Source organism: Dromiciops gliroides, chromosome 2, assembly GCF_019393635.1.
Source record: "Dromiciops gliroides isolate mDroGli1 chromosome 2, mDroGli1.pri, whole genome shotgun sequence".
In the NCBI taxonomy this organism is placed as follows: domain Eukaryota; kingdom Metazoa; phylum Chordata; class Mammalia; order Microbiotheria; family Microbiotheriidae; genus Dromiciops; species Dromiciops gliroides.
Genome location: NC_057862.1, coordinates 265,349,783 through 265,374,993, shown reverse-complemented (window position 1 = coordinate 265,374,993; position 25,211 = coordinate 265,349,783). Strand labels below are relative to the sequence as shown.

The 25,211-nt window shown below is 36.9% G+C and overlaps 1 protein-coding gene across 1 annotated transcript in view; it reads left to right on the top strand.

Moving 5' to 3' along the window:
• Window positions 1-25,211, top strand: part of MTA1 (metastasis associated 1) — a 243,921-nt gene that overhangs the window by 178,861 nt on the left and 39,849 nt on the right. The window contains 6 exon segments of the mRNA XM_043982423.1: window positions 8,736-8,924; window positions 11,696-11,770; window positions 12,461-12,519; window positions 19,648-19,763; window positions 20,364-20,515; window positions 20,905-21,094. Of these exon segments, the coding sequence (XP_043838358.1) occupies window positions 8,736-8,924; window positions 11,696-11,770; window positions 12,461-12,519; window positions 19,648-19,763; window positions 20,364-20,515; window positions 20,905-21,094 (781 nt within the window).

Genomic DNA, 25,211 nt, shown 5'->3' with positions numbered 1-25,211 from the left:
CGGTTGGGGTTAAGTGACTTGCCCAGGGTCACACAGCTAGTAAGTGTTAAATGGCTGAGGCCGGATTTGAACTCAGGTCCTCCTGACTCCAGGGCCCTTGCTCTATCCACTGCGCCGCCTAGCTGCCCCTTAAATTCTGAATTTAAAAGATCTAAAAAGCATTTTCATATGTGCAGCAGAACACAAATAAGATTGCAAAACGAAGCCATTAATTTCCATTTTAAACTGTTAGCTTTCTAAATAGGCTAATAATGTAACTTTCAAAACTGCCCTGCTTATCTGTACTTTCTGTTCTTGAATGGCCCTTTGTTCTTAACCCTTATTAAAAACTGAGAGAAAGGAAAACAAACTTCTTAACAAATGAAGATAGCCCAGCCAAAAAAAAACATCCATTCAGTGTCCAAGTACATAAATGTATGTCTTTAATTGTTCTCTGTCACCCCTCTTTCAAGGAAGTATTTTTACACTATTGTTTTCCTTGAATAAATTGTTCTGGTTCTCTCCAACTTCAATTCTCTGAAATTCTCTTTCTTCATTTTTTCCTTTCCCTAATTGATGGATAGAGGCAACTAGGGGGCACAGTGGACAGACTACTGGGCCTGAAGTCAGGAAGACTCATCTTCCTGAATTCAAATCGGGCTTCAGACACCTATTAGCTATGTAAAACTGGGCAAGTTATTTAACCCTGTTTGCCTTAGTTTCCTCATCTATGAAATGAACTGGAGAAGGAAATGGCAAACCACTCCAGTATCTTTGCCAAGAAAATTCCAAAAGGGTTCATCAGGAGTCAGACCTGACTGCAAAATAACTAAGCAACAAGAAAATAAATTGATGTTTAGTTTTCAGATCTCTCCTCCCCTCCTTCCCCAGTAGAATCAGGAAACTTGTTTTGGTTGAAGCTATTCCCTCCCCAGTATATTCTCCTTAAGCCCTCCCTCATTCTCAAAATGTTTAATAAGTTACTATTTTTAAGGTACACTAGCATTTTTCTTATCCTTTGAATGGTTGGTGGGACTTGATGGACAAATAACTCTTTACCTGGGTTTTGGAGAAGATTTGTGGGGAGTGCCCACAGTGCTTAAGTAGAATGGGAATATCCAGTTTACCATGCCTCACAGGATAAGTTTATCATTGCCTTGAGCAAATGCAGCTCAAACAGTATTTAATTTGACATTTAGTTAGTTTGAGCAGTAGATCAGAATTTAAGATGCTAGCCTTAATATGTCTCTTATGGCTGTAGCTTACTAAATATGACAGACTTCTTAATAGTCTTGTGTTTGGGAATTCACTGAATGCATTTAATATATTTCTTGGGCTGAAAGGGTTTTTGTTTTAGCTCTTCTTGGCACACCCTGTTTCTCCTCTTCTTGTTCATCTTGGGAATGAGTTTGATATATTTTTCTATCAAACTCTACAAGTCTCTGTGGTTATGTCTCTGTATGTGTGTGGGTTCTACCTGTCCTTGTTCTCTCCAGATTAGAGCAAGGGCTGTTGATACCCTTACCCTTTCCTTCATCTTTGTAGGCTCTTGTCACATTCCACTTTTGAGAAATAGATTCTTCTCCCTGTTCCTTCTTTCTACACTAATCAGTTCCATTTATCATTATTTCTTTTCTTCCTTCTTAAAACACTTTTGAACAGAACCAATCACCCTCCAGGACATCTGTCTTCCTTACTCAACTTTGTCAATACTCTTTGAAGATAGTTCCTGAAAAGGACAGTTGTTTCTTCTCCCCTATTATACTGTTAACACCATTTCATTGATAGTCCCTTGCAATTACTTGAAAAATTTTACCTTTAAAGGTTTCTCTTTATTCCTATATTTGTATTTCAAAGTTCATAATAATTTCCTATTTGTTATCTGTAATAACTTGATAACTTCCTATTTCATTAAAGGGCCATTTCTCTCACACACACACACACACACACACACACACACACACCCCTCTTATTTTTAGTAGACACTTGTGTGTAAAGTTTGTGTGCTATGGCTGTAGTTCCTTGGTACTTGAACTGCTTCTTTCTGGATGTTTGCACTAATTTTTTCTTTGATGCAAAACCTTTAGGGTTTGACTGTGATATTCCTGAGACTTTTCTTTTTTTTTTTTTTTTTTTTTTTGTTTTTGTTTTGTTTTTGTTTTTTGTGGGGCAATGGGGGTTAAGTGACTTGCCCAAGGTCACACAGCTAGTAAGTGTCAAGTGTCTGAGGCCAGATTTGAACTCAGGTCCTCCTGACTCCAGGGCTGGTGCTCTATTTACTGTGCCACCTAGCTGCCCCAAGACTTTTCTTTTTGAGGTTCCTTTTGGGAGATAAACTGTGCAGACTTTCTATCTTTACTTTTGTGCTCTAGTTCTGGAGAGACTTGGTCTGGAGAGTCTTGATTTATCATTTCCTGAAATACAATGTCCATGCTTTTTAAAAATAAAATCATGATTTTCAGGAGTCCAGTTATGCATAAATTATTTCTCTTTGACCTGTTTTCCAGGACAGTGTTTTTGGTAGTAAGTAGGTAACATATATTTTCTATTTTTCACTCTTTTGATTTTGATTTGATGTTTCCTGATGGATTATGGCTCATTTTTTGTGTGGTTTTTCTAGTTTTCAGTGAATTCATTATTTGTATAAGGTTAATCACTTTTTTTTTATCTATTCTTTCAGTTCTTCCAGAACCTTTATTTCATTTTAAATCACTTGATTCATTTCTTCCAGATATTCATGTAGTCCTTGTGGAAAGTTCATTTTTCCTTTAGGTTTCTGCTTGTAGTTGTTATGGGCCTATTCCCTTTTTGGGGTATGGCTAGAGTTGTAATAATTTTCTTGTTATTTTCTTTGATTGACTCCACTTCAGTTTTATCTCCTGAATTAAGACTCTGTGGTCAGGACTAGATGACCCCACCCCTAGCCCCCACAATCCCCTGTGATGGTGGTTTCTGCCCATTCTCATCTTGAGTTCCCTGAGTGTCTATGCTGATTTCCTGGAATTAGATTCCTAGGATATTTAGTTTCTTTTATTTTATCTTCAGGGCTCTATATAGTGACTTAGTAGATAATAATAAGGACCTTGTATCCTCTGTGTACCTGAGATGCCCTGATCTAAGCACTGTTGTGCCATTCTGTTCATTGTTGACTCATGATTACCCTACAAGTTCCTGTAACTTCCTTAAGTGCAGGGACTCTCTGATATTTTTTTTCTTTCTGTCCCCAGCACCACCACCACAGTGCCTGAGATTTAGTAAATATTTATTATTTAGTTTAAAGTAAATTTTTATCTATAGCTTTTGTTTTTAATGTCACCTACATTTCCAAGTGTATATTTCTCTCCCCCTCAACTCCACACTCCCAATAAACATTCTTTATAAGAGTGGAAAAAGAGGGGAGATAAAAGCAATTCAAACAAATACATCTAAACAAAATTAACCAATACATCAAAAAAGTTTGGCATTTGTCGTGTTTCACACATACAGTTGCTAACCTCATCAATGAATCAAGGGAAGTGCTTTTTCATATCTCATCTTTGGGGACTGGCTTGGTCATTATAATTCTCCAGCATTCAGGGTTTTTTGTTTGTTTGTTTGGGGGTTTTTTGGTGAGATAGTTGGGGTTAAGTGACTTGCCCAGGGTCACACAGCTAGTAAGTGTCAAGGGTCTGAGGCCGGATTTGAACTCAGGTCCTCCTGAATCCAGGGCTGGTGCTCTATCCACCGCGCCACCTAGCTGCCCCTGGCATTCAGTTTTAATTGATTTGTTATTCTTGGGGGCAGCTAGATGGTGCAGTGGATAAAGGAGGACCTGAGTTCAAATCCAGCCTCAGACACTTGACACTTAACTAGCTGTGTGACCCTGGGCAAGTCACTTAACCCTCATTGCAGGGGGGGGGGTCTGTGATTTGTTATTCTTTCTGTTTGCATTGTTGTAGTCATTGTGTATTGTTTTTGTTGTTGCTTTTCTCCTTCACTTTGAACTAGTTCACTTTCTTCTATGTATCCATATTCATCATTTCTTACAGTATAGTTCTATTATATTCCTGTGGCACAATTAGTTTATCCCTTTCTTAATTATTGGTTATCTGCTTTGTTTCTAGTTCCTTGCTACTACAGAAAATAGCTACTATGGATAGTTGGACCTTTATTTTTTATCAGTGAGTTGGTATGGACATTTTAATTACTCTGTTCACTTAATTCCAAATTGCTTTCCTATATGGTTGAATTAATTTGCAACTCCACCAACAGTGCTTTGGTGCGCCTGTTTTAGCAATCTCATCATCATCAAGTGACTGCTTCCATCTTTATTATCTTTGTTAAGTTACTAAGTGTGAAGTGAAGCCCTCAATTTTTAAATTACTTATTAATATTATTTATTTTATTATCATTAATGCTTTGGAGCATTCTTTCATGTAGGGTTTTTTTGGGGGGGGGGTTGATTTTTATTTTAGCAATTTGCAATTCTTTTGAGAGTTATTTGTCCATGTCCTCAGATTCCTTATTGTGGGGATAACTTTTGATTTCTGTTTTCATTAGTGTTCTATATATTTTGGATATCAAAAATATTTGATACTTTTTCCCTACTTGATCACTTTTCTTACCTTGGTTGCATTTTGTTTTGTGCCAATGCTTTTATATTTCATATGCCAGGGGGCAGCTAGGTGGCACAGTGGATAAAGCACTGGCCCTGGATTCAGGAGGACCTGAGTTCTCAAATCTGGCCTCACACACTTGACACTTACTAGCTGTCACTTAACCTTCATTGCCCCACAAAAAAATAACAACAAAAAACCTAAAATAAAAAATATATTTCATATACCAAAATTATCTCTGTGTATGTATATTTGTGTGATCACCTCTAACGTTTATTTAAGAATTTATCTCCTAGTCATAGATATGAAAAATATTTGTTTTTTCCCTTGTAATTTTGTTAATGGTATGACTTTTAATATTCAGGTCAGTATCCATTTTAAGTTTATTGTGATAGATGGCTTAAGATGTTGTTCTAAACTTAATTTCTACTAGATTACTTTCTAGCTTCAAATAGGGAATTTTTCCTAAACATTATGGCAGTTTATCATACACACTGTAATTAATTCAGGTTTTTTTTTATTCTTCATCTACTCTGTTCCATTATTCTACTTTCCTTTTTCCTTTTTTTAAGCCCCTACCAAATAATTTTCATCATTATTACTTTATGATATTATTGGTATTCTAGAAGTACTATTCGTTGTTCATTCCTACTTTTTTCATTGTTTCCCTTAATATTGTAGATTTCTAAATTTCATGATTTTTTTGTCTAGTTCTGTAAATATCCCCTTGCAAATTTGGAATAGAAATGATTCTTGAATGAATGAATGGTGCCAGCACCATTTATTCTAGTAAATGGGGTAGAAAATTGTAGACTGTCTGGATAAGGCTCACATCTAAAGCTGGGACTCAATGTATACATATTGCTAGATAAATGAAGGTAGCGTTATCTCCATAGGCCAGTGTAAAACAAATGGATGCTGCCAGAGAAATGAGAGAAAATAGGAGTCCTTTGAGGAAATATATCACTAGCATCATCCCCTGCCTTACCTTTCTGCTTTTTTGAGAGAAAATATACTTAAGGGATATAATATCCTGACCTAATACAAGACCGAGTATGATTAAATTCTACTGAAGAGGTTATAGAGGGCAGCTAGGTGGTACAGTGGATAAAGCACTGGCCCTGGATTCAGGAGGACCTGAGTTCAAATCCACCCTCAGGCACTTGACACTTAACTAGCTGTGTGACCCTGGGCAAGTCACTTAATCCTCACTGCCCTGCAAAAAAAAGAAAAAAAAAAGAGGTTATAGAACATTCCTTAACTGGGATCCTGTTTATTGTGAAGTCATTATGGTTGCTGAGTGATAAAGTAGGTTGGTGACTATAATAGTTTTGTTACAATGCTTATTTTGAAAACATGAATTTGTTCCTACCTGATTGATATGTTAGGAAATGGTTTGAGCATAATGCAGATTTTGTGTTTGCTTATGCACCATTTCTTTTGCAAGAAATAGGGTGAGAATACAGAAACTTGCACCAAGCTGCAACCCTTCTGATTCCCACTTCCACAACCAAACTTGAGATCTATTTCAAGGTAAAGCCCCACATTTATTGTATGTCAGGAGGACTGTTCTACCCTAGTCCTCTCCCCAACCTTCCACCATGACCCCAGAATTGGAGCCCACCTAGGCTGTCCTCTTGCCTAGAACAACTTTCTCCTCCCCAAGTCGTGTTGGATTTGGTATGCAGGACAAGCAGCAGCCCAAGGCCATGGATACCACCATTTATTATAGTATATATTAACCATTTAACATGTATAAAACTGATCTTGTGAGATATTTGTAAAAGCATTTAACTTAGTTCCTGACATATTGTAGAAGCCATATATTATTTTCTTTCCCAACCCCCTTCCCTTCACTAACCATTTTATTACATTTTTTTAGTGTTATGTGCCTAACTCCATTTTCCCCATAAGTCCAGTAATTTCTAATTGCATAATTTTATATAACATTGTTGATTTTTAGGAATGCATATATTACATCATAACAGAAATGACTATATATTGTCAGGATATAAAGTCAGGAGAGTTTGGCATATAATCCCATCTCAGGTATTTACTAGTGTCTTCAGAGTTTTTGTTTCCCTCACATGTAAATTGGGAATAATATTTATACTACCTACTTTTGGGATTGTTGTGAGGAAAGAGATTTTAGCACTTTAAGAAAATCTTTTTCCTTCCAATAATCCCCCAAAATAGATAGTGCAAATATTATCCCCAATTTACACACAAAGGAAACAAACTGAAAATATGCTATTTCAGTTGACCACATGGGAAAATGCTGAGTACTGGGTCCCTAGCAGGACTATAAAACTTTGTTTTTATATATAAGCATAATAAATAAAATAAGAAATGCACAAATAAATGATTATAGTTGAAGGTGTAGGTTATAGAATAATGGATTTAGAACTAGCAGAGAATTTAGAGTTCACTTAGTATAAACTCCCTTATCTTACATTTGATGAAACTGGGTCAAGGTGGGTTTGTTTAGATACCCTCGGAGCTGGGATTTGGACTCAAGTCCTTTTCCTCCAAATTCAGGCCCTATTTCTGACAAGATGGGCTGCTGCCAGATACCCAGTTCTATTTTTCTTGTGGGATTATTTGGTGGAGAAGGGGCAGGCAGGAGAAGAACAGGACCTTTAGGAAGACAGTAATATAATTTTTACTTAGATGAGTCGTCTCTTGAAGCAAACCAATATTCTTGTTCTTGCCTTGGGTCTGAATTCATGGAGCCTTAACCTGTCAGTAAGAACACCTAAATTCTTCTGCCACCAGTACCATATGACCTCAGGAAGCCAATTAATTTCTTTCTTTGTGCTTCATTCTTAACTATAAAATGAGGGAACTGAACTAAGCAGTAACTAAGGTGCTTTTCAGCACCAACATTATCATTATCTTGGATTCACATCGTTGTCTAACCTCATTTTGTTGACTTTATACTTCTGTCACTGGTAGGAGTTCATAAGAAGGTCGTCTTTTTGGTTTACAATTCTGCGTGGTAGGGAATGTCTTTTGGTCCTGACTTCCTTTAAAAATATACTATCTTTCTGAATGTGTTTTAGGGATATTGTGTGGGTTGTAATGCTATTGGGAAGAAGCAAATGGAACCTATTCATCATGGGAGGGATGTGTTTGGGCCCCTCTTTTCCTTTTCCTACCTTATCCTTTGTCCCCTCTGCTCTTCACTTTCACTTTTTAAAAAAATGGGTAGCCTACCTCTGTGCTCTGTGCACCTGTGGGTATCCCGAGCCTCACGTGAAGTTTTATTACTTGAAGTATGAGACCCATCTCCAAGGGAAATTTTCTTCTAAAGTTATTCCTAATCTCCAGCTATTTTCGGATCACTTTCTTGAGTTCCTGACTTGGTGACTAGAGAAGGGAATTGGAGAAACATTTTATAGCCTTTTAATTTTGAGGTTGTATTTTTTAATCCTTTTTTAGGTTTTCCAAGTATCTAGACACATTTTTCTTATTATTGAGCCTGAATCACTAAACTGACCCAAAATAGAAATGCCAACAATGACTTTTAATATCATGATTCATAATAGAATAGAATAATAGAATAAAAATTGTTATAAGTGACAACAGCCTCAGAATCTCAAAGCTTGGACCCTCATTGCTTTAGTCCATTTTGTAACTGATCCAGAATACCTAATGATAGATCTAGAGCTAGAAGTTATCCAGTCTAACTTATCATTTTACAGATATATAAACTGAGACCCAATGTGGTCAAGTGACTTTCCCAAAGACCAAGTGTTAGAAATTTAGCACTTTTAAAGGGTGATCTGTTACAATTTTGGATAGCTTAGATTGGTAGGGATTTTTCTTTATATCAAGCTTAAATCTTTTTCTCTCTGAATCTCCCAGCTACTCTTCCAGGCCAACCTTTGGATATCTCGTCATCTCTTTTACTGTACTTTGGACAGGCTACTTCCTATCCCTGAGTCTCAGTTTCCTTATTTTTTAAAAATGAGAGTCATCAACTAGGTGCTCCCCACTGTCACTTCTAGCTCAGCATTTCTGTGTAACAACATAGTGTCTTTTGAGGCTCCCCAATAATAGAAATTGGAGGATCCTTCTGCCTCCCTTTTACAAGTCAAATTTCCTTTTGAACATGATCCTCCAACTAATGAACACACTCATTTGTTACTCTTCCTTTAGTTTCATGCAATGGATACTTTGCACAAAAACATCTACGACATTTCCAAGGCCATTTCTGCTCTGGTGCCTCAGGGTGGTCCAGTTCTCTGCCGAGATGAAATGGAAGAGTGGTCAGCTTCAGAGGCCAATCTCTTTGAGGAAGCCCTAGAAAAATATGGAAAAGATTTCACTGATATTCAGCAAGATTTTGTAAGTACTTTTCACAGTAATGGTTACAGTTTGTCTTTAGATTAAGTAAATGCGTGACTGAGGGATTTTTGCCATTTGGCCAAAGCATAGGGAAAGGAATCTAGTCAAATACAATCAAAAAAAGGGGAAACAATTGGCTATGTTTTCCCTTAATCAGCATCAGGATGATAATGAAAAAGGAAAGTGGAAGACTCTGGAAAACCATTAGATTTGCAAAACACTTTCTTCAAAACAGTACAAGCACTACACATATTTTACAGGTGACTTTACTAAGATGACAGATGATTTTACTGAGACTGAAAGTTTTTGACTTGCCCATGATCATAAAGCTATAAAGAAAGATTTGAATCCAAGTCTTCTAACTTCAAATTTAGTGCTCTATTACATTACTCTGTCTTTCAAGATTTTTCCAACCTCTCATTCTTGAAAGTTTTTTTGAAAGTGTACACATTTCCTAACACATTCTCAATCCCACTCCCAGCCTGTCTCCCCATCCCTCCCCCTCTCTCATTACTTCTCCTGTTCCATCTCCCCTTAGACATATTCCCCAGTGTTAGGTTGTTGTCCCATTATTTTCTCCTCAAATGCTATTCCTTTTTCATTATAACATGGACTTTTCTAAGGCATATTTTTATAAATTTCTTCCCCTTTTGAACCAGAAATAAATGTCATTATATAAATTTTGAGGTTTATTTTCCCCACGTTTCCTTCCTATAGAATTTATACATTTGACCCAGATAAAAAGGTCATAAGTGGGGCAGCTAGGTGGTGCAGTGGATAGAGCACCGGCCCTGGATTCAGGAGTACCTGAGTTCAAATCCGGCCTCAGACACTTGACACTTACTAGCTGTGTGACCCTGGGCAAGTCACTTAACCCCAATTGCCTCACTTTAAAAAAAAAAAAAAGGTCATAAGATAGTTTAGAATTCAGATAATGTTTTCAGCTTAAAAGTAAAATGAATACATATACACTAGTGATAACAAGAATGACGTTTTCAACATGACTATCCACATTCCCATTGCAATCTTTGATAAGTGAATATTTTTTGGCTCTCTAAGGTCCTTGTTTGTCTTTTTGACCTTGGCATTTCCCTGACCCTTATGTTACAGTAACTCAGAATTTGGAAATGTTTTGTGGGTCCAGGTGCTTCTACTTTATTAGGAAGCAGACTCTAGGGAATTTCTTCCCTGCCTATATGCACTATACAGAAAGGAAACTGTTGAATCTATCTTTTATATACAGTAAGAACTGGGATGCAAAACAGTTGGGTTATTGGATATAGTGGGATGATCACTGGATTTGTAGTCAGAGGATTTGAGTTCATATCTCAGGTCTGTTGTCTAGTATCTTTGTGACTAGCAAAGTAATTTGTCCTAATAAAATAGAAAACACATAGATGATAAATCCTAAGACCTCACTCTATAGCACACAAAGATGATCCCCAAGACCAATTGTCTAAATGTTTCTGCCTTATGTCTGTTTTTCCAAATTCCACACACTTTATTATATCCATAATTGCTTATCTAATGTGGGAAGTTGCCCATTTGGGGCTTTTACTTAATACCAGGCTGTTGGTAGGCGTAATGTGAATTGTATTAATATGGTCTCACGTATTATAGAGCCACCTAATTTCCTTTCAAATGGTAAAACTCTATTAAAAACTTCAAGCCTCTCTACAGAGAAATTGCCACCCTTTCTGCCCCTCACCTAACTACCCCTAGGTACTTGTTACAGTCTGTCACAGGCTGCCTCTGAACCTTTGGGCATGACTTGCATCTAAAATGTCTTTAGTAATCCTTCTTGCTATATAATTTGCTTTACCCTTTAACTTCTTCCACTTACCTGTTTTTCCCCCTTATCTTGTCTTTGCCTCTTCTTAAGTATTTTCTCTTATTCTTTGATTGCTGTTGATCCATTCCATCCAGCTTCCCTTCCTTCATTTTTCTCTCATAGAAGCTTCAGGTAGAATTTGGGACACGCTTTTTATTCATCTCAAGTCTTTTTTCTCCAGCTCTTTCTCCAACTGAAACTAGAAGTAGAAGCTGGAGAGTATCAAGAGGAAGGTAGCCAGGGGCAGCTATGTGGTGCAGTGGATAAAACACCGCCCCTGGATTTGGGAGGACCCCAGTTCAAATCTGCACTCAAGACACTTGACACTTACTAGCTGTGTGGCCCTGGGCAAGTCACTTAACCGTCATTGCCCCACCAAAAAAAAAAAAAAAAAGAGAGAGCAAGGTAGCCAATATGGCAAAAGGCTTTTACTAGATATGTCATATAAAAATAGAAGAAAATGGAGAATGTTTATCCTAGAAAAGGGAAAACTTAAGGTGGGCACGATAGCTGTTTTTGAATATTTGAAGGATTGTCAAGTGAAAGATGATTTAGACTTTTTATTGATTACAAAAGGCAGAACCAGAAGTTAGGTGTAGAGTTTCAGAGAAGCAAATTTTGGCTTAATTTCAGGAAGAACTTAGCAACAAATTAGAGTCGTCCAAAAGTAGAATAATGGGCTGCTTGTGGAGACAACAGATTCTCCCTCTGAAAAGTCCTTTCTGATATGTGATAATTCAGATTCATTTTTTTAGTGTATTAGACTTCATGAGTGTCCTGTATCCCAGTAAACTAGTATCTCTGGGACAATGACTGGGATTCTCCTTTTTTTCTACCTTGATGTCATGGGCTACTATTTACATAAAGTATGCTATTCACTTAATAACTGTCCCAACTGTCACCTTGATTAATAACAGATGCTTTCTTTCTACGTTCCCAGCTTCCATGGAAGTCCTTAACCAGCATCATTGAATATTATTACATGTGGAAAACAACAGACAGATATGTTCAACAGGTGAGAACTCTTTGACATCCATATATAATCTGTTGTGCTTCCTTAAAAGAATTTGTTCTTTTAAGTGAAAAGTGAGTATTAATTCCCTTGGGGGCTTACTGCTGTTCCCTTGACACCTTGTGAATTACCTTCCCCTGAAACTCTTTAGGATGCTTTTACAATGTGTTAGGTATGGTTCTGTCACTGATTCCAGGGCTTTTTATTACTCTGACCTTTGGCACTTTTTGTTACTCATGCATACTCAATCTCCTCACAGACTTGAGACTTACTAGCTGTGTGACCCTGGGCAAGTCACTTAACCTTCATTGCCCTGCAAAAAAAGAAAGAAAGAAAGAAAGAAAAAGTTTGTACAAAATGTGTATGTGTCTTAAGAGTAGGGAGAAATTGAGAGTGTGTAAAATATTTTACTTTTCCTTTTTTTTTCCAAATAATTTTTTAAAATAGGGGGCAGGTAGGTGGTGCAGTAGATAAAGCACTGGCCCTGGATTCAGGAGGACCTGAGTTCAAATCTGGGCTCAGACACTTGACACTTACGAGCTGTGTGACCCTGGGCAAGTCACTTAACCCTCATTGCCCGGAAAAAAAAAATACACACACACACACACACACACACACACACACACACTTCCATTCATCTAGTTTTCTTGAACAGGTATCTCTGACACTTTCTCTCTCTGTTTCTATTTGCAGAAGCGGTTGAAGGCAGCTGAAGCAGAAAGCAAGTTAAAGCAAGTGTATATACCTAACTAGTAAGTGGCATCTTCATACAATGCATTATTCTCAAAATCCTGGGGAAGAAGCACATAGAAGACTCATGAGCAAATGGTGGGCTTATTGACAGTATTATGTTGCCAAAAGTATTACTAAATGTTCTTGTTTTCTGCTTTTCCCTTTCCCTGGCCTTCCTAAGACATCAAAAGTTGTAGTGTGTTTTCTTATTTCTTCTCTAGAGTTAGCCTGTTACATTTTGTATGAATCAACAAAAGAAAACTTTGGGCCAAGGGGACCCAAATCAGAAATTTAACTCTGTGGTCTCATCCCTTTTCAACTCACATCTGCCTCAATACCCACACATTTTCATGGGCCAAGGGGATAGATCAAGCCTTTCCATTTTGCCCCCTTGAGATTCATTTTAGAGATAAAGTCCTGTTTTTTCCTTTTTGGGGAATGTTGGGACATAAAATAAATATGCTAACATCATGTTAGGGATCTTTAGTTCCTCCCATTGCATCTCCAGTCTGAGAATTCATTCATCATCTTTTCCCCAAAACCTATCACTTACTATTTTTTCTCTTCTCTTCTGCCAAAGGTATTATCATTCTTGTGGACCACACAAGTTCACAACCTCATTATTATCCTTAGTCCTTCAATCTCTTTCGCCCCTTACAACCAGTGAGTTAGTTGTCATTGCTTTTCAATTCAGTGTGTAGAATGCTGGGTCTGGAGTCAGAAAGATGAATCTTTCTGAGTTCAGATCCAGCCTTAGACACTTACTGTGTTACCCTGGGCAAGTCCCTTGAGCCTGTGTGCCTCAGTTTCCTCATCTGTAAAATGAGCTAGAGAAGGAAATGGCAAACCCCTCCAGTATCTTTGCCAAGAAAACCCCAGGGGGTGGCTAGATGGCACAGCGGATAAAGGATTCAGGAGTACCTGGGTTCAAATCTGGCCTCAGACACTTGACACTTACTAGCTGTGTGACCCTGGGCAAGTCACTCAACTCCCATTGCCCCGCAAAAAAAAAAAAAAAAAGAAAAGAAAACCCCAAAAGGGGTTACAAAGAATTGAATATGACTGGAAAATTATTAAATAACAATAGATTCTATCTCCATAATATGTCTCATATCCATCCTCTTTTTTTCCATTCATGTGGCTACCAGCTTAATTCATGTAGGCCCTCAACATCCCTCCCTAGTACTATTATAATAGTTTCCTAATTAGGTTCCCAGCTTCTTGTCCCTCCCATTTCCAATATATTCTCCACATAACTCTAAGAGAGAATTTAAAGCACTAGCACCTCAGTCTGCTGCTGCCTCACTATTTTATCATTTATCTTTTTCTAACCAAGTTCAAAAGTATGAAATTACCTCAGAAATTGCTTATAGTGAAAACTTTCTCATTATATAATAAGCTTAGAGCTGAGTAAATCTATCATCTATCACAATCTCAGCCTAACTCCTCCCCTAAAATACTCCTCTCCACTCATAGGCTTAACCACATCATGATTGCTGGCCATATAATATTAGCAAATTACGAAAGCTGTAGGTAATATTTATTTGTTTGTTTGTTTGTTTGTTTGCTTTTAAGGGCAATGGGGGTTAAGGGACTTGCCCAGGGTTACACAGCTAGTAAGTGTCAAGTGTATGAGGCTAAATTTGAACTCAGGTACTCCTGAATCCAGGGCCGGTGCTTTATCCACTGCGCCACCTAGCCACCCGTAATATTTAAACAATGTTTTGACTGTGAGGATGATCACTGCCAGAATTTCCATTGTGTTCTGGAAAATCATGAGAAAGAAGTTACTGACTAGATTTCTCTAGCCATATACTATATCTGGTTTTTTAAAAACTTTTGAACCACAATCCAAAAATTCACTTCTTTTCAGAATGTAGTTAACTTAATTCCTCTCAAAATGACATTTAACTCAATTCTCAAAAATGTCAGTTCAAGGGCAGCTAGATGGCGCAGTGGATAGAGCACCGGCCCTGGAGTCAGGAGTACCTGAGTTCAAATCCGGCCTCAGACACTTAACACTTAACTAGCTGTGTGACCCTGGGCAAGTCACTTAACCCCAATTGCCTCACTAAAAAAAAAAAAAATGTCAGTTCATTGTTTATCTTTTCTCAGTTGAGTTCACCTCAGTCAGGATGGCAATTCAAGTTTCTAGATTTCTCTCAAAATTTCTCCTCAATAATGTCTTCTCCACAGAATATAGTAGTTCAACTTTAGCTCTCATGAAGAATGAAAGACAGTTAACTCAATTCACCTCCAGAAGGAAAATTCAACACCACCTTTTCCCCCTCATCCCTCCCAGAGAGCCATACCCTATAATAAATAATAAAAAAGAGAAAGGGAAACCAATTTTCAGCAAAACTAACCAACAAGTTTGTTATACACACTGTTTAACATACATGTTCCTCTGCTTCTTTGGAGTGGAAGTGGGTATAATCTCATATCTCTTCTTTGGATCCATACTTGGTCATTATAATTTCAGGTTTTTCAGTTTGGATTTTGTTGTTGCTGTTCTTCCCATTTATGTTGTTATAGTCATTGTGCGTGTTTTTTCTCCTAGTTCTGCTTACATCATTTTGTATCTGTTTAAGTCTTTCCATGCTTCCCATCCATCATATTCATTTATTCTAACAGAACATTGATAATACCACATTTTGTTTAGTTCTTCAATAAATCAACAAGTGTTTTTTAAATTTTAGTTTAGTTTTATGAAGATCCTCTTCTCTCCCCATCTTTAGCCCCATTGAGAAAGCAAGAAAAACAAAACCTCTGTTCCATAAATTCCTTCATTGGCCATGTCTCCCCCCCAAACATATACACACACACACACACACACACACACACACACACACACACACACACACACACACACACACACACACACACTATATGTCTCAGTTTATACTCTGGGTCTATCACTATGCTCTCGGAAGGTGGGTAGCATGTTTCATCATGACCCCTCTGGAATTGTGGTTTGTCATTGTGTCAGTCATAGTTCCTAAGTCTTTTTTTTTTTTTTTAGTGAGGCAATTGGGGTTAAGTGACTTGCCCAGGGTCACACAGCTAGTAAGTGTTAAGTGTCTGAGGCCGGATTTGAACTCAGGTACGCCTGACTCCAGGGCCGGTGCTCTATCCACTGCTCCATCTAGCTTCCCCTCCTAAGTCTTTTTAAATATCTTGTCTTTTTCTTTAAAAAAAAAAATTATTTTTAACATTCATTTAAAAAAATTTTTAAGTTCTGAATTCTCTCATTCCCACCCTTCTCCATCCACTGTGAAGGCAAGAAATGTGATATCAATTATACATGTGAAATAAAGTGAAAAACATTTATGCTTCTGCATTCAGATTCTGTCAGTTCTTTCTCTGAAAGTAGACAGCAATTTTCATCATATGCATTGAATTATCTTGTATTGTATTGTATTGATCAGAATAGTTAAATCATTCAAAATAGTTTGCCTTTACAATGTTATTATTGTATAAATTGTTCTCCTAGTTTTACTCACTCTACTTTTTATCAGTTCATTTGTCTTCCCAGAAAAACTTTGTTTTTCTGAAATCATCCCCTTCATCATTTCATATAGTACAATAGCATTACATCCACATTCTTATACCATAAATTCTTCATCCATTCCCCCAATTGATGAGCACTCTCCATTTCCAGTTTTTTGCCAAGAATAGCTATAAATATTTTTGTACATATGGATATCCTTTTTCTTTTTGTCTATGGGTCTATACCTAATTAGGAACATTAATTGGTCAAAGGATATGCAAATTTTAATAGTTTTTTGAGCCTAGTTCCAAATTATTTTCCAGAATGGCTAGACCAACAATTCACAGTCCTACCAGCAGTCCATTAATACACTTGTTTTCCCACAGCCCCTCTACCATTTGTCATTGAACTTTTTTATCAGCTTTGTCAATATTTTAGGTATGAATTAGACTCCCAGAATTGTTTTCATTTGCTTTTCTCTAATAGTGTTATAGAGTATTTTTATATGGCTATTGATAGCTTGCATTTCTTCCCTTCAAAATTGCCTGTTTATATCCTTTGACCATTTATTTATTTATTTATTATTTTGGGGGTGAGGCAATTGGGGTTAAGTGACTTGCCCAGGGTCACACAGCTAGTAAGTGTTAAGTGTCTGAGGCTGGATTTGAACTCAGGTACTCCTGAATCCAGGGCCAGTGCTTTCTAGCTGCCCCTGACCATTTATTTATAAAGTAGAAAATGACACTTATTTTTATAAATTTTAATTTAATTAGTTCCCTGCTTATCTTAGAAATGAGACATTCATCAGAGAAACGATGCAAAGATTTTTTTTTTCCTATCTGCCTGCTTCTCTTCTAATTTTAGCTGCATTAGTTTTATGTTACCTTCCATAAACCTTTCAATTTCATGTTTGGTTGTGAACCTCTTCCTCTATCTATAGAAAGAAATGACAGGTAATTTCTTCCTTGCTTCTCTAATTTGTTTAGGATCTCACCCTTAGGTTCCCATTTGGAGCTTATATTGGCATGTGATATAAGGCGTTACTCTATTTCCAGTTTTTGTAAAACTGCATTTCAATTTTCCCCATAGATTTTTTTCTCTAATAGTGAATCTTTGCCCCAGTAGTTAGGATCTTTGGGTTTATCAAATACTAGGCTACTGTACTCAATTGCTTCTGTATATGTGCCAAATTACTTTTCCCTCTCATTTCTTAACCAGTGCCAATTTTTTTTGATGATTACCTTTCAAGATATGGAACTATTGGGCCCCCTTCTTACCCATTTGTTTTTTTTGTGTTTTTTTTTTTTTTACTTTTTTTGTGTGTGGGGCAGTTGGGGTTAAGTGACTTGCCCAGGGTCACACAGCTAGTAAGTGTTAAGTGTCTGAGGCCGGATTTGAACTCAGGTCCTCCTGAATCCAGGGCCGGTGTTCTATCCACTGTGCCACCTAGCTGCCCCCTACCCATTTGTTAAAATTAATTGCCTTGATATTCTTTTGAAATATTTATTAGGCTCCTACTATGTGTGAGGCACTATGCTATGTCTAGGATTACAAGTACAAAAAATGAAGCAATACCTAATGAGTTTACATTCTAAAGGAGGTAACAAATACAGATATAAATATGTGGTATAAAATAAATTAATATATATATAAATAAAGTAGTTAAATGCAGGATAGTTTAGGGGGAAGGGAGAGCACTAGCAGTTGGGATCAAGAAAGGCCTTTATGTAGAACATTGTGCCTGACCTGAATAAAGAAGTGAGGGATTAAAAATTGGAATGTATTCTAGGCATGGAGGACAGCCAGTTGATCATCAGGAGTTAGGAAAAGAGACTGGTTTGCCTCTATCTCACAGAGTGGGAAGGGTAGGGTAGTCAAGCATGATCCTTAGTCACTTAGCTTCTGCTTTTTTTCTAATTGTTTCTACCACAAAAAGTGCTCCTTCCTATAAGTATTTATACTACTTTGGTGTTTGTGTGAGGTTTTTCTTTTTGTCCTTGACTTCCTTGGGGTCAGATGCCTTGTGCTGGAATCTCTGGGTCAAAGAATATATATATGGACATTTTAGTGGCTTTCATCACATAATTCCATATTGATTTCCTTAACTAATACAGAGCTCCAATGGCAGTTCATTGATATGCCTGTCTTTCCAACATTGACTTTTTATGTTTTTGTCAGTTTACTGGGTGAGATATGGAATCTTTGAGTTACTCTGATTTGCATATCTCTTAATTTTAATGATTCAGAACATTATAAAGTATGGTTGTTACTAGTTTTCATTTCATTTGAGAATTATTTATTCTTATCTTTTTCTTACTTCTCTATTGGGAAATGCCCTCTGGTTTGTTATATTTTTATTACCTATATATTTTGAATATCAGACACTTCTCAGAGATATTTAATATACTTTTCCTCCCTCAACTACATCCATAATCATAGTTTCAAGTAATTTTTTTCATTCAAAAGCTTTTCCATTTTATATAATTGAAATGATCTATTTTCTCATATTATCACCTCCTTTCCAAGTTTGTTTACTCCATAGCTGTGAAAGGTATATCCTCTATTCATCTTTTAATTCTTCTATATTTTCCTTAATATCAAGGTTTAGAATTTATTTAGAATGTATTGTGGTGGTAATAATATATCATAATAGTTAACATTTTTATAGTGCTTACTTTGTGCCATGCACACTGCTCTAAGGTCTTTATAATTATCTCATTGATACAGCAACCCTAGGAGATAGGTGCTTTTATTATCCACATTTTACAAATGAAGAAACTGGGGTTAAAAGATTAAATGACTTGCACAGGGTCACATAGCTAAGAAGCATCAGAGGCCAAATTTGACCTTAGGTCTTTGTGACTCCAGTCCTGGTGCTCTATCCACTGATCATTTAGCTGCCCAATGAATGATAGAAGCTGTTGAATCCTTAAGCAAGATGCAGTTAATCAGAAATAATCTCCCATAGGAGGTAAATTTTAATCCAAGTATGAGAGAGGTGATGACTCTGGATTGGCAAACAGGTTATGAACTAGAGAATAGACCGAAGATTAGCTGTTTGCAAGACTCTTGTGGATATAGCTGTTTGAAATTACCACCATGCAATTTGAAGAATTTATTAAGGAGTAGAGAGTTTGGAGTGCCTGTATTCAATCTGCACAAAAGTAAATAATCAGTGCCTATTGTTTCCCCCATTAGAATATTCATTTCTTAAGGGTAGGTACTGTCTTGTTTTTGTTTCTTGTTCCCTATACCTGGCACATGGTTAATCAAATTTAAGGAGTGATATGTAAAATCCCCAGTGCCTTTAGTTTTTTGGTAAAGAAGGAGATGAAACTCAGTTTTAAGCCATGCGCACAACTAACGTGAGTTTAGGAAATTTTAATCCATTTTTTCTTTTTGTATTGGTTTCAGTAGATTTTCCTTTTATCTTTCTACTTGTATGCTGTAAAGCTATTGATTATATTTATTTTATTTAACAATTTTGGTGAATGTATGCAGGCAGCCCATTTCTTTAATATATTGTTTTGGGGGTTTTTAACAAATTTGTTGTCACAATCTGAAAAGTGTGTTAGGTTTGAGGGCTGTTGTAGCTAAATTCAAATTGAAAAGCAAATGTCTTCTCTAATGACTTCCTGTTTTGTCTTTATTTTTAAAGTAACAAGCCAAATCCAAATCAGATTAATGTAAATAATGCCAAGGCTGGTGTTGTAAATGGCACAGGAGTACAGGGTCAGAACCCAGGAGCCGGCCGGGCCTGTGAAAGTTGCTATGGTAAGTGCCTCAAGGAAATAGGTCAATGCTACTCCCTATCTATGATAAACTGATAGTATAGCTACCTTTTTTTCCTTTGTAGAACAAGCTTCTTAAAAGTATCTTGTTTGCTTTAGTCTGTTTTTATCCCAAGGAAAGATTGTTAATACATGTCATATACTGCGGGATAAAGGAAATGAAAATACATGAGAATATGAGCATCTTACAGGCCTAAAGAAATTACTATTAGGCAAACTCTAGGAGGCATTAGATTCTTCTTAGGAATATTGGTAACTAAAAACACTTTGGAAAGACTCTCCTGGATAGCAGGTTGTAAATGTGGGAAGTCTTACTAGGGATTAACCTGGTATCAGGTGCTCACACATCAAGGAAACTGTTAATGCATGTATGTTTCTTTGGGTCTTTAACCTGTTTAGTAGCAGGAATGATGCTAGTACTCCATTTCTAACTGTTCATAATTTCCTTTTGTTTTTTAATGTTTAGTTTTCCTGAGGGCAAATGAATGTTTCTTTTTTTGTGGGGTGGTATGGATAATCTACAAATGATCTTTGAAGTAGTTCCGCTTAAGAATATATATATTTTCAACTTTGTTATCCATAGCCACACAGTCTTACCAGTGGTATTCTTGGGGTCCCCCTAACATGCAGTGTCGTCTCTGTGCATCTTGCTGGACATACTGGAAGAAATATGGTGGCTTGAAAATGCCAACCCGATTAGATGGTGAGAGACCAGGACCAAACCGCAACAACATGGTATGTGGAGGGTAGACAGGAGTATGACAGCAATGGCTCTGTCATTGGCAAGGATGCTGGATTTGCATATGGCAGGGGTTCATTTCTGTGCAATGATTTGTTATTCTTGAAGAGACTTTGTATTCTTGAAGAGGCTTTAGTACTAAGAAGTTCTCAAATATAATAATAGAAGTGTAGAATGTTTAAGTTGTAAGGAACTTCTAACCTAACCTATAATCTTACATTTCTATTCTACACCAGGATGGTTTGAATTCTCTGTGTCACCATTACCAAAATGACCATGTTTGCCAAAAATGTTGTCATTTCCTGATAAATATGTTTTTCCTGATAAATATGTATTTACAAAGCATCTCCAGAATAAAAATAAACTATGTGTTCCCCATTATTAGAGTCCTCATGGCATCCCTGTGCGGAACAGTGGGAGTCCAAAGTTTGCTATGAAGACAAGACAAGCCTTCTACCTACATACAACCAAACTAACAAGGATTGCCAGGCGCCTGTGTCGAGATATATTGCGTCCTTGGCATGCAGCAAGACACCCTTACACACCTATCAACAGTGCTGCTATCAAAGCGGAATGTAAGATTTCCTTGGGCACAAGGGTTTAGTTAAATATCTTTTAAAGTTATTAATTACAAGTCATATAGTTGGCTGGCCATGATTCTTTGTATGAATGGAACTGTTTTTCCACCTTCTTTGTTCCAGTTGCAACATTACCCACCTATAACTTGAGAGTACAGAGTTTCCCTGCTAAAGGGAAGGAACAATCTATAGGTAACTCTTTGTTAAATACATACTGCTGAATATCAATTTTACATTAAAAACAGGTAACAGGACTTTTCACTTGACGAAATAAACTACTGATAGTTCTTGAAGATAGTGAAACCATGTGGAGTAAAGAGGCAAAGGATCACATAAAGTTTCAGTTAAAAAGAACTTCAGGGGCAGCTAGGTGGCACAGTGGATAGAGCACCGGCCCTGGAGTCAGGAGGACCTGAGTTCAAAGCTGGCCTCAGACACTTAACACTTACTAGCTGTGTGACCCTGGGCAAGTCACTTAACCCCAATTGCCTCACCAAAAAAAAAAAAAAAAAAGGAACTTCACAGGCTATTTAGTCCTTTCTGCATTTGAATAAGAATAACCACTTATTTCTAGAAAATCCCTAAGAAATGGTCATCAAATCTTAGCTTTAAAGAACTATTGAGGGGGACCTCACTAGCCCCAAAAAGTAGCCCATTCTGGTTTTATGGACAGCTCTAATTGTTAAGAAAATTTTCCTTGCTTTGAGCCAAATCCATTTCTTTGCAATTCCTATCCATTGCTCTGAGTCAGATAGAACAAGATTCCTTCCTTTCAGAAACTTAAAGACACAGACTATTTGTCCTGTAAAGTTTTTTCTTTTCCAAACTAAACATTCCTAATTACTTTAACTGATCCTAGTATAGCATGGTCTCCATTCCCCTACTGTTCTTGTTTTCCTTCTCTGGACTTAGAGTGTTCTTATATCATCCTGACCAGGACAGAGTTGAAGCAGACTAGCACCTTCATCATTATGCGTAAGATTCCTTAATGCAGCCTAAAGTTGCCATGTCACAGTGTTTAGTCATTGAACTTAAAATCTTCAGATCCTTTTCACAAAAGTTAGCTAATGGTCTAGCCTTACCATGTTCAACTTTGACTAATCTGTTTGAAATTTCATCTTATTAGATTCAATCCATTATTATAGCCTATTGAGACATGCTGAATCCTGATTATGTTATACAGTACATTGTCTGTTCCTCCCATCTTCATGTGTCATTCATCCAGGTCATTGATAAAATTGTTATACAGCACACAAGCAAAGATAAAGGCAAAATTCCTCTTGTTTACTATTTGAATCTAGGGATCCAACCAGTTCCAAATTCAATTAACTATACAGTTGTCTAGCCCACTTCTTTCTATTTTGTGTACAAATGCAACATGAGACTTGATCTAGTACTTTTCTAAAATCTGTGTCCATAACTTTCCCCTGATTTACCAGTCTAGTAAACTTTCCAGAAAGAAAAAAAAGTTATTCTAGGAAGACATGTTCCATTTCTAAATAATATCTTTCTAGAATTTTTCTAGGAGTAGAGCTTAGTCTTATAGGTAATGAACAGTTCCCTCCTACCTTTTTTAAAAAATAAAGCAACGTTTACTCTTTTCTAACACTGTGTGCTATCTTTAAAAGACTGACAGAAAGAACAGCAGTCATGTCCACTAATCTTTCAGTGTTCCTTGAGGTTGTTCTTTTGAACTTGGTGATTTGAATTTATTGAGGTTAACTAGTTGTCTATTTTTCAACTTATCCTAGGTTATTTTTCTTGGAAAAGAAAACAAAAAAATTTGAATTCTGTTTCTTAGTATGCAGCAACTATTATTTTCATTGGTTGTTAATTATCCTACACTTTTGCAGCATTATTAATGTTTTGATCCTTCTCTTGTTTTTGTTGTCTGTATGTTCATGGCCAGCCTCAGTTTATTTTAAGTATTTGCCATCCTGACACTATTCTTACAAGACCATACTACCTTTTGGTATTAATCTTGCTTTTTTAAATCTAAGTTGGTGTATTAGTCTCCTGTGAAAGTAATTTTCTTTAGTGTACATTCTCTTTCCTCATTGTAATTTTTCTATTTTGTTTAGAATTATATTCCCAAGAGTTTCCCATTCCCTCTGGGCTGACAGAGTTTTGTACCATTAGGTCTTATTTGTTCTTTCTCTTAGCCTTTTCAAGTGTATTCTCTCCAAATCTAGCATGCATATTAGATTATTCCTTCTTTTCCTCTCTCCTTTCACAGATTGTAAAATGGAATGAACCTCCTAGCTGATATTTCCATCATTTCCACTTCATTGATTGTTTCTTCCTCTTTCAGAATTAGGTCCAAAATCTCAATCGAAGGAAACTACAATTTATTAGCAACTATGCTTTTAGCAGAGAAGGGCCTTCAGAAGATGTCAGGATAAATGTGGCAGGCTTGTGTTGTTATTCCTGAGCATTTGATATGTTTTCTTATTCTATTTCAGTAGGTCCATGCTGTATACTCATAGGAAATAACACATTTGTGTAGATCTTCATTCAAATGCCCTATATTGTTTCTTTTTTTCTTTAAAAAAATTTTTATTATCTATAATATTTTCTCCAGTTACATGTTAAAACATTTTTTTTTTAACATTTGTGGGGTTTTTTTAAGTTTCGAGTTCCAAATTCTATCTTCCCTTTCTTCCCTCCCTGAGACAATCAGATATGGGTGCGATCATGTAAAATATTTCCATATTAATCATTTTGTAAAAAGAGACTCAAATAAAAGAAAGAAAATGAAAAATAGTATGCTTTATCATTATTCCTTTGGGATTGTCTTTGGATCATTGTATTGCTGAGAATAGCTACATCATTCATAATTCTTCACTGTACAATTTTGTTGTTACTGTGAGCAGTGTTCTCTTGGTTCTGCTCACTTCACTTTGCATCAGTTCATGTAAGTCTTTTCAGGTTTTTCTGAAATCATCCTGTTTGTCATTACTTAAAGCACGTTATATTCCATCACAATCATATACCACAGCTTGTTTAGCCATTCCTCAGTTGATGGGCATTCCTTTGATTTCCAATTCTTAGACGCAGCAAAAAGAACTGATAGAAATATTTTTGTACAAATAGGTCCTTCCCCTCCCCTTTTTTTATGTCTTTGGGATATAGACCTTGCATTGAAATTGCTGGATCTAAGGGTGATGGGGGATGGAATTAGGGTCAAATTGATTGTCCCAAAAGAATTACAAGACTCAGTGACTCAGTTTCCCAAATTTTATTGCAATACTGTGGGTGACCACAGGGAGAGAACCAGAATATTGGAAAGGTATCTCAAATAAGGAAAGACAGTTATATTTATAGTATAGATAAATTGATTTATCAGTCTCATTATAGTAATCTCCACCTTGGGGAGGCACAAGGGAGGGCCTGTCCTATTCATTATAATATTCTCCACCTTGGGGAGGCACAAGGGAGGTCTTATCCTAATCTGGAGTTCCTGGGGTCCTAAGCCAACCCCTGGGGTGGGTACCTTTTTCAGTGGAGGTGTGTTTTGGGGGTTTACATGTCAAGGTTAATCTGGTGACAAATTTGGCCTTTTCTGTGCATGTCCCTTTCTGATTCCCATGGCTAGTTTCAAAATATCTCCATTTTTCTTTAGAATTTCTATACTTTTGTCATTTAGTCTAAGGTCATCATGGCCTCTCTCCCTCTGTTCCTGTTATGGGCACTGATTTCTGTGGGTACAAGAACCTAGTATGCTGACTTGTAAGTTATTAACTGGGGTCTAACTCCCTTTTGATATGGGGGAAAATGGGGTACGGCGTTGGGGTTAGGGGTTGGGGTTCTTAGGAATTCCTCTTTAAAGTAAAGTAGTTAGAATAAGATGGTAGTTTATTTAGGGGCAAGGGAAGGGAAGGGGGAAGGGAAGGGAAAGCATGAAAGAAATCCTTGGACTTCTCATGGGGAGATAGGCACAAAGCAGGTGGCTCAGAGGTACCAATCTCCTAGAGCAGGAGACTGGTAGGTACTTTTATAGAGGACTGATGGGGGGAGGGGTGACCATTTGACTGTGGAAAGTTCCTTTAGTGAGGGAGGACCATACCCCACTGGTGGTAGCTGGGGGAATTGGGTGAGGAGTGGAGGACCATCC